The sequence below is a fragment of the Ylistrum balloti genome, unplaced genomic scaffold, assembly GCF_031769215.1.
Source record: "Ylistrum balloti isolate Yb309-2 unplaced genomic scaffold, AGI_CSIRO_Ybal_v1 Utg372256, whole genome shotgun sequence".
Taxonomy (NCBI): domain Eukaryota; kingdom Metazoa; phylum Mollusca; class Bivalvia; order Pectinida; family Pectinidae; genus Ylistrum; species Ylistrum balloti.
In genome coordinates this window covers 19711-29120 of record NW_026783052.1, presented here as the reverse complement: position 1 = coordinate 29120, position 9410 = coordinate 19711, and the positions used below count along the sequence as shown (strand labels likewise).

Here is a 9410-nt window from a genome sequence, read left to right as displayed (position 1 = left end):
TACTAAAAGCACAAGACAAGAAACCAAACCCAATAAGCAAAGGTGTGTAATGCCCTGACCACAGGAGCCAAATGCCAAATAAGAGAAGAAATAAAAGGATGTTACGTTTCATAATGTATATTTGTTTGTCTACGTTTAAAAGCAGCAAGTTTACGAGGAATTGGTATTGGTATATCTCCAGAGAGTGTTGAAAGGGGACCCAATACAAAATTCCTTGTATTCGCTCTGGGGTGTGGTATCGTGAGCTGGCTTGTTTTTAATGTACGCCACCCTAGACCATCAAGCCACCAGAGAATATCAAAATCTGCAGGTCGGTTACCTTGCCGGAAGCGTCCTAATCGCACTTCAGCATATTTCAGACGGCGTAACAATTCAACTGGTGCGGTAGAGACTTGACCACAAACAACAGCATTCCAAAATGTACCCCGAACATACTGCCCACAAGCAGGGTTAACACTAACTGAACTCCAAACTTTAGGCTCAAAGCCTCGTAAAGAGGTCAGCGTTTGAACAATCCGCTGCCAATGATAGCGGTGAGGTGCTATATTACAACCGACTCCGAGCCAAACTAGACCTGGTGTCCAGACAGATATGGATTTTAGCATTTATGTTTTTGAACCAAGTACTTGATGCATATCGTAGAGTCCTGGTTGCTGTTTTGCAACCCAACGCGCCGCACGTAATGCGCCTAAGGCAAATGTATCACGGCTTTGGGCACGATGCGTTAGTTCTAAGCGCTCTCCAAGACCTGCTAAATAAACCGTATGGTCACCAACAACGTCACCACCACGTAAGGTCATAGCACCAATATCTGATTGAGAACGAGCACCGGTAATGCCTTCTCGACCAGTTACAATGTTATCTGCTGTTGGGCGTTTTGCTTGAATACAGCGTAGTAATGCTTTTGCAGTTCCCGAGGGGGCATCTTCTTTCCAACGGTGGTGCATTTCTAAAACCTCAACATCAAAATCGGGACCTAAAGCAGAAACAGCATCTTCGACCAATTTTAATAATACATTAACACCAATACTCATATTTGGTGCCCATACAATAGGGATTTTCGTTGCAAACGGTGCAAATAATTCGGTAACAGATTTTGTAAAGCCTGTTGTGCCAATGACAGCAGCAATACCTTGTTCTGACGCATAGGCAAGATGTTTAAGGGTTGGTTCTGGGCGTGTAAAATCAACATAAACGTGTGCTTGTTGAAGAGCTTCTTGCATAGTTGCAACGACACCATTTTGACCAATTACCGGGTGACCTTCAGATTCCCAAGCACCGATAAGCTCAAGATCTTCAGCTGTTTTTGTTAAGGAGACAAGGCGTTGTCCCATTCTGCCTGCAGCTCCAGCAATAGCTATATTTATTGACATCGTTTTTTATTACCTCGTTAATGTTAGGTCTTGTTTTAGCAGTGCTTGACGCAAAATAGACTGAGATTGAGGAGTAATACGTACAAGAGGTGTTCGTAGATCTGCACAGGGTAATAATCCTAATAGATATAGTGCTTCTTTGATAGGTGCAGGGTTTGTTTCAATAAATAGTGATTCAATCAATGGAAAAAGTTAATGATGAATTGTACTGGCTGTTTGTAGGTCTTTGGCTTGCCAAGCATCCCACAGAGCTACCATTTTGTTGGGCAAAAGTTGACCAACAACACTGATGACACCACAGCCACCAATAGAGAGTATAGGTAATGTCATGGCATCATCGCCTGCAAATACAGAAAATGGTCTTTCAAGACGTCGCAAAATATCTGTACAGGTCGTAATAATACCTGTTGCTTCTTTAATACCAACAATTTCTGGTAATTTTGCTAACTCTGCAACAGTCTCTGGCTCTAAATTAATCGCTGTACGGCCTGGAATATTATAGAGCACAAGCGGAAATTGTGTTGCTTTAGCAATCGCTTCAAAATGTGTAAGGAGTCCCGCTTGAGTTGGCTTATTGTAATAAGGCGTAATCAGTAAGGATCCATCTGCGCCTGCTTCTTTAGCAGCAGTGGTTAATTCAATTGCTTCTGCTGTTGCATTAGAGCCCGTACCAGCAATAACCGGTACGCGGTTGTTACTAGTCGCAACAACTGTTTTGATCACATCATGATGCTCTTGATGTGATAATGTTGCACTTTCGCCGGTAGTGCCACAGGGAACAAGGCCATGAACTCCAGATTCAATAAGATGGTTACAAAGTGTTGCTAAACAGTCATGATCAATAGACCCATCCTCATGGAATGGTGTGACTAATGCAATATAGATACCTTTAAACATAATACGTTCCGCCCTTAAATTGTCTATAACTTATTTACTAAACCAGGATCTAGTTCTTAGTGTCAAGAAGATAGCGGCTGCCAGTTAAGTTGGTGTTGGTCTCTTTGTAAAAGTGAGTCCATTGTCTCACGGTGACGTAAAACGACAAATTGATTATTTTTGACAAGAATTTCAGTAGGTCTTGGGCGTGTATTATAGGTTCCTGACATAACAGAACCATAGGCACCTGTACTCAAAAGTGTCAGAATATCATTAGGGACTTGTGGTGGTAGTTTGACTTGGCTCGCTAAAACATCAGAAGATTCGCAAACTGGCCCAACAAGATCAACAGCTAAACATTCGTTAGTATCTTTTACGGTCATTGGTGCAACGTCATGATGTGCATCATAAAGCGCCGGGCGTAATAAATCATTCATGGCAGCATCAACGATTAATAGCTGTTTACCACTAGCAGTAGTTTTTGTATAGAGAACTGTTGTACACAAAATACCCGCATTACCAACAAGCCAGCGACCAGGCTCTAAAAGCAGATTGCCTGTAAAAGAGGTCAATTCAGTTAGGACGTCTTGAGCTAATAGGCGAATATCTAGAGGTTGTTGCTCCACTGTATATTGAATACCAAAACCACCACCTATATCGATATGGCTAATATTAATATGTTCCTGCTGTAATTCTGTTACTAAGAGCTGAACCCGTTTTAATGCAGAGATAATAGGTTGGTGAGACAGTAGTTGACTGCCGATATGAAAGGCAATGCCACTAATATGAATATTTTTTGCCTGTAGGAGCCGTTGGTAGAGTTTGCGTGTTGTTTGTATATCAATACCAAATTTTGAGCCCGCAAGTCCTGTTGCAATTTTGGGATGCGTTTGTGGATCGACATCAGGATTAACACGAATAGAGACATTAAATACTACATCATACTGCTTGGCGAGTCTCATAATGAGTTCGGCTTCCGCAGTACTTTCAATATTAATAGAACAGATTCCTAAACGGGCAGCCTTTAGCAGCTCAGTTTCTGTTTTGCCGACACCGCTAAAGACAACCGTTTTTGGGTCGGCCCCAATAGATAAAACCCGTTCTAGTTCACCTCCACTAACAACATCAAATCCTGTACCTAAATTTTTGCAAAGTTTTAAAATACCTAAGTTGTCATTTGCTTTGACAGCATAGCAACATAACATATTAGTTGACGCAAAGGCTTGATGTAGTTTTTGTATTTGTTCTTCTATATGACTGGCGCTATAAACATATAGTGGCGTGCCAAATTGAGCAACGAGTTTTGAAACAGGAATCTGTTCACAGAAGAGATTCCCATGGTGTCGTGTGAAACCTGATGGTAGCCAAGGGTCTTGCCAGATGGTCATGATGCGATTCTCTTAAAGCTATTTTCGAGTAGTAGGTGTATTTTGAAAAAATATTTAATAGTCTATCAACAAGTTTGGCAATGTTGCCGAGACTTTTTCAGTATACGCTTCTATAAATACTGTTACCATACCTGTCATGGATGATCGCACGATAAAAATTGGTATGGTTGTTGGCTGGGTACAACATGGGCTTCCCCAATGGGGCAATGTACAGGAGTGCGCTGAACGTATTGTTGTCGATAACGGTACAGGTCAAACAAAAAAACTAAAACAAACAGATATAGCTATTACTGTACCGGGAACCTTGGAAGAGGTTCAAAGCATAATGGCCTCTTCTACACAAACACAAGATGCTGAGCAGCTTTGGCAACGATTAGCAACAGATCTACAGGAAACATTTACCGTTGCAGATGCTGCTAAACAACTAGGGGTTTCAGGTTTAGAGTTAGCTGTGTTGTGGCAACATTTATGGTTAGCTCCAGAATGCTTTGCTCGAGTTGGTAGGACAAAATTTCGTTTACGTACACCTCAAGAACGTGAAGCTGAAAAACAGCGATTACAGCAACGCCGACAGGAAGAGTCATTATTACAGACCTATGAACAGTTTCGTGTACGTCAGGCAGAAGGCAAGTTAGATCGGCAAGAAATTCTACAAGCACCAGAACCGGAGTGGCGTTCGATAATGCGATATCTTGCTTATGGTGAGCCTATTGAAGATCTGAGCGAACATACAATAGCTCGAATGGTAAAGTTTTTTCACGTAGTTTATGAGAGCCAAAATAGCCCTTGGCCAGAATCCTATATGTGGGCACAAGAATTGGGTGAAGTAGATGCTTGGCAGCATGGTGATCCTTTATTACAAAAACATCAGCAGTGGCTTGATTCTTGTGTTAATGACAAAGTTGACCCTGTTTCTGTAACGACACTACAGCCGCAGACAGCACTATGGGCCATTGATGATGCTGGTACACAAGATCGTGATGATGCTTTTGGTGTCCTTGAAGTCCCTGGAGAATTTATTGTTGAGATTGCGATTGCAGATGTCTCTGGTAACTCCTTTTTAACCAAACAAAATTTAGACCATTTAGCAACTGTCGCAACAAGTACCTATTTACCAACAGCGACAATCCCTTTATTACCACCGCATCTAGGTATGAATTATCATAGCCTTTCAGAGGCACAAGCCCGGCCTGTAAAACTGATACGGTTCCGTATTGATTCAAATTCAGGATCTTGGAAAAGTCCACCAGAGTTAGAAAGCGGTCTATTAAAGCTTGCAGGTACAGCAAGCTATGCTCAAATTGATACTCAAAAAAATCAGCCTCATACATGGGCTACGGCAAAACAACTGGCTGAGCTTCTATACCAAACCAGGCGTAATAATGGCGCAGGGGATATTCGTCGGCCAGATGTTTCGATTAACGTTGAGTCTGGATATCCTACAGGTTTTGTTCGACGAGAACCATGGAAAGGGGCACGAGCAGTAGTTCGTGAATTGATGATTCTTGCCAATACTGGATTTGCATACCTTTTGAAACAGGCAAAGATTGCAGCCCCTTTTCGTACCATGGATGGAAACTCGCAACCCTTATATACTCGTGTAACAACAACACCTGCACCTCATGAAGGCATTGGTGTTCTGCAGTATGTTTATGCAACAAGTCCTATCCGACGTTTTATCGATATTATTGCACAGCATCAGCTTACAGCCTTAACAACAGGAAACCCCATGAGCCAGCAACAAATAGAGCATTGGATTACTGTAAGTGAACCTGCCTTTACGCTTCGACGACGCTGGATGGAATTAGCACTAAAATATTGGAAATTACGTTATTTAGAAGCCTATCCTGATCTAGAACTAATTGCAGAGCCTGCGCCACTAAGTGGTGGTAGCCAAGACTATTTACGTGTACGTATAAGCCCTTTAGATCTTTTAGCATATCTTCCAGCAGATACTGTTGATTGGCAGCAACCATTTCCCGTTCGTCTTGAAGATGTCGATGCTGATAAAGGCGTTTTTATCGTGACAGCTCAATCTTAAATAGTGCTAAGTAGTCTTAGACTGTAATAACCAAACTAGCAATTGCTCAAGCTGTGAAAAATGACGTTTTTGTGGCAGAGGAGGAGAGACCGCTGTTACTTGTACAAACGGGCAACCAGCCAAGTCAGCAGCTTCTGCATCTATAGCGCTATCACCAATAAATAATGTATCTTTGGGATGTTGTTGCCAGCCTGATAAACACTGAATTAAACCTTGAGGGTGTGGTTTTGGGTTGCTCAACATATCAGCAGAGACAATAAAATCAAAAAAATGTAACCAGCCTAATTGTGTTAGTAAACGCTTTGTACTTGTCCCACGGTTGGTGACGATAGCTAGATGTACCTCCAGATGGTGCAGCTTTGTTAAAAGATGTGTCGCACCTTGAAGAGGTGTTATTTCATTTAGGCGATTGATATAAGGGTTCTGCTTCCGAAAGGTTGCTAACTGGTTTGCATCCTCCGGTTTGAAAAATCTTCGTTCAAGTGCATCTTTATCTAACGTATAAAAAAGTTCTTCTTCGTCTTCTGGAAATGGACGTTTGAAAAAATTAAAAAGATCACGGTTATAACGTAGTATATGCTCACGGCTATCAACAAGTGTACCGTCAAGATCAAAAATAATATGTGTATAGTTTACGGTGCTAGGCATCATTATTTATTTACACATCAATGGTATATTGATGCTGGAACGTGATATAACTGTTATAACCTAAATTCATATATAAAACGTATCGTTATTATAATTTAAAACGATATCAGGTTAAGGAGGTTTATTATGGATGATATGGACGAACGGAAAGAGAGTAGTTCTCCACTGCTAGTTATTGTACTCATAGGGCAACTGATTACACTGGTTGCTATTTGTGGAGTAGGCTGGCTAATTCAGGAGCAATTTACAGCTTTAACAACAACCTTAAAAGAAGTCGCGGCAGCTCCTGCACCGGCAGCAAGGCCTGCTGCCCCTACAAGGCCTAACCAACGACCAGAGCCTAAATTTGTTGACAATTGGCAGGAGCTTATCAGGCCTTTCAATGTTACTGTTGGGCCAAAAAACGCTCCTGTTACGATTATTGAATTTAGTGATTTTCAATGTCCGTTCTGTAGTCGTTTCTATACACAATCATATCGGCAACTTCTTGAAGCATACGGTGATAAACTGCGCTTTGTGTATAAAAACTTACCGTTGGCACAAATTCACCCAGCAGCTGTAGCTGCTGGTATTGGTTTACAGTGTGCAAATAAACAAGGTAAGGGTATTGAGATGCACGATGCCTTGTTTGATGATTTTCGTAGCATTAGTAATGAATTTATCTTAGGGCTTGGTAAAAAATTAAATCTGGGAGAAACATTCAAATCTTGCTTTGAGAATCAGGAAACAAAGCCTGAAGTAGATGCCGATACTCAAGATGCTATAAAAGCGGGAGCACGTGGAACACCAGCTTTCTTAATTAATGGTAAATTTATTTCTGGTGCTAGACCACTTGCAAGTTTTAAACAAGAAATTGATGCACTTTTAAACTAAGGGATATAAAAATTCCTGATATTTTGATAGGCTACCGTGACTTACGGTAGCCTCTTATTAACAGTTTTTATGAATGACAAGAAGGGTCCAGGTTTAATTCGAATAGATCTGGAAATTCTTCCTTAAGCTGTTGGTACCTTTGAGTTACCAGTTCTGGATTATCTTCTCCTGTACTCCATGTTCTTAATCTTGAGCTGTCATACATGAGAGCATCATCAACTGACGTTGGAATTCCACGTTGAAGTGCGCTTTTGGCTGTTCTATAAATGCAGGCACATTTATATTTACCCATAAGATAGATTTTTTGAATATTCTGTTCATTGAGGTAACTTAAAAAGCCCTCTTGAGTGTCCACAAAACCAAAATTGTCTTCAGCAAAGATACTATCTTTCTGCTTAAGAAATTGTCTAGCTTTCAATTTGCCAACAATTTCTTTTAAGCTATCATCGATAGGTTCGATATATCCATCTTCTGGTTCATAAACATTCGAATAGACAACATGCAAATTTGTTTTTACTGATTCAGGAAGATCACCTAGCCCTGTTAGCGCTTCGTTAATATTACTGTATTTAGTATGAAGCTCGGCGACATTGTCAAAATAAGCTTCAGGTTCATCAGCATCAATAACAACAATCGCAATTTTCTTACCAGAAGTCAGTTCAGTTTTTATTGATGTAAGAGTCTCCTCAACACCAGCTTCAGCTACGTGTGTTGTAAACAATATGACTAGCAGCAGTAACATCTTTCGTCTTTTGGGCAACCAAGCCTTGAATACGTTCATAATTTATAATCCTTTTTATTATGATTCTCAATAAAGTATATAAAAATATTTTTGCAAATAAGAAAATAACAAACCCCCAAAAGGGATCAATGTTTTAAAATAGGTTTAATTGATCTTTTTTAGGCGATCGTTTTTTGACCTCTCCTTGTGTTTTTAGCAATAAGCTGTCTTCAATATCCTGAAGGAAAGGTGATGGTAACATTTCTCGTTGCTTACCTTGCCAAAAACGGCGCTTCGCATGAGAGATAAATAGTCGCTCTTGTGCGCGTGTCATGCCCACAAAGAGAAGACGTCGTTCCTCTGCAAATATCTCTGGAGACGCTGTTTGTCCCCAGCTGTGTGGCATAATACCTGCTTCACAACCAACAATAAAAACGACAGGAAACTCTAACCCTTTTGCGGCATGGAGTGTTAAAAGATGGATGGTCTCAGCTCTTGGGTCCCAAGTATCAATATCTGTAGCTAACTCAACTTGTGCAATAAAGTGTTCTACACTCAGATCATCCGTGTCAATGATAGCAAGTAATTTTTCGCTAGCTAACTTCAATGCTGCTTCAAGTGTCTCAGGGGTTGCTTGAATGAGTTCTTGTGGCATGTGCTCTGTATCTAAACAAAAACTATTGGACTGCTGCAGAGCCTCTATAGCCTCTTGTAGCTGTAGGCGTATTGGTTTTTTGACACTGGGGTCTAACTGGTCAAGTAGTAAGCTGACTAGAGGTACATCAATTAAACAACGGTGATTGCGATGTTGATAGGGCATGCCAGATCGGTCTAACGCCTCTTGTAATAAGGTTAACTGAGCTTCTGTTCGGTATAGAATAGCAAAGTCATTAAAGGTATAATTGCCATCATCTTCAGCAGTTACACGATTGCTGTCTATTGAAAAAAAACTTGAACCACCAATCAAACGTTCAATAGAATGAACAACAAATTCGGCCTCAGCTTTATCTGTAAGGGTTGTTTGCAATGTTAGATTGCATTCAGCTTGACGTACAGCATCAAATTGACGATCTGTTACCAGAGAAGCCGGCTTAATTAGTTGTGCGGATGCCTCAACAATCGTTGCCTGAGAACGGTAGTTACGAGATAAATAGATCACTTTGGCATTAGGGTAATCTTGCTGAAATTGTAAAAAGAAACCAACATTAGCGCCACGAAAACCATAAATAGCTTGATCCGGGTCACCAATGGCACAAAGATTAGCTGTTTTTTGAGTAAGTGCTTGTATAATGCGGTACTGATTAGCATCGATATCTTGGTATTCATCAATAGATATATGCTGATAGCGCTGTTGTAGGGATGTACAGATTTCTGTCTGCGTCTCAAGCAATTCGGCGGTTTTTAAAATGAGGTCATCAAAATCAATGTAACCCGCATCTGTTAAGAGTTGCTGATAGATTTGAGCTTTAGGCGGTGAATCTGATTGCTTG

The 9410-nt window shown here is 40.7% G+C and overlaps 5 protein-coding genes across 5 annotated transcripts; 1 reads left to right on the top strand and 4 right to left on the bottom strand.

The window, feature by feature from the left end:
- Positions 1-605: 605 nt before the first annotated feature.
- On the bottom strand, positions 606-1373 carry LOC132564404 (4-hydroxy-tetrahydrodipicolinate reductase-like). Its single transcript, XM_060229057.1, has one exon. The coding sequence runs from the start codon at positions 1371-1373 to the stop codon at positions 606-608; it is 768 nt and encodes a 255-aa protein (XP_060085040.1).
- Positions 1374-1565: 192 nt separating this feature from the next.
- LOC132564403 (4-hydroxy-tetrahydrodipicolinate synthase-like) lies at positions 1566-2270 on the bottom strand. Its single transcript, XM_060229056.1, has one exon. The coding sequence runs from the start codon at positions 2268-2270 to the stop codon at positions 1566-1568; it is 705 nt and encodes a 234-aa protein (XP_060085039.1).
- A 62-nt stretch (positions 2271-2332) lies between these two features.
- LOC132564402 (diaminopimelate decarboxylase-like) lies at positions 2333-3637 on the bottom strand. Its single transcript, XM_060229055.1, has one exon. It carries the CDS (start codon positions 3635-3637, stop codon positions 2333-2335), a length of 1305 nt encoding a protein of 434 aa, XP_060085038.1.
- A 163-nt stretch (positions 3638-3800) lies between these two features.
- On the top strand, positions 3801-5678 carry LOC132564401 (exoribonuclease 2-like). The gene has a single exon (XM_060229054.1). The coding sequence runs from the start codon at positions 3801-3803 to the stop codon at positions 5676-5678; it is 1878 nt and encodes a 625-aa protein (XP_060085037.1).
- A 6-nt stretch (positions 5679-5684) lies between these two features.
- LOC132564400 (pyrophosphatase PpaX-like) lies at positions 5685-6326 on the bottom strand. Its single transcript, XM_060229053.1, has one exon. It carries the CDS (start codon positions 6324-6326, stop codon positions 5685-5687), a length of 642 nt encoding a protein of 213 aa, XP_060085036.1.
- Positions 6327-9410: the final 3084 nt, after the last annotated feature.

Bases quoted from the DNA above. Each gene is read 5' to 3' on its own strand.
- LOC132564402 (XM_060229055.1), bottom strand. From the start codon at position 3,637: ATGACCATCTGGCAAGACCCTTGGCTACCATCAGGTTTCACACGACAC.
- LOC132564403 (XM_060229056.1), bottom strand. From the start codon at position 2,270: ATGTTTAAAGGTATCTATATTGCATTAGTCACACCATTCCATGAGGAT.
- LOC132564400 (XM_060229053.1), bottom strand. From the start codon at position 6,326: ATGCCTAGCACCGTAAACTATACACATATTATTTTTGATCTTGACGGT.
- LOC132564404 (XM_060229057.1), bottom strand. From the start codon at position 1,373: ATGTCAATAAATATAGCTATTGCTGGAGCTGCAGGCAGAATGGGACAA.
- LOC132564401 (XM_060229054.1), top strand. From the start codon at position 3,801: ATGGTTGTTGGCTGGGTACAACATGGGCTTCCCCAATGGGGCAATGTA.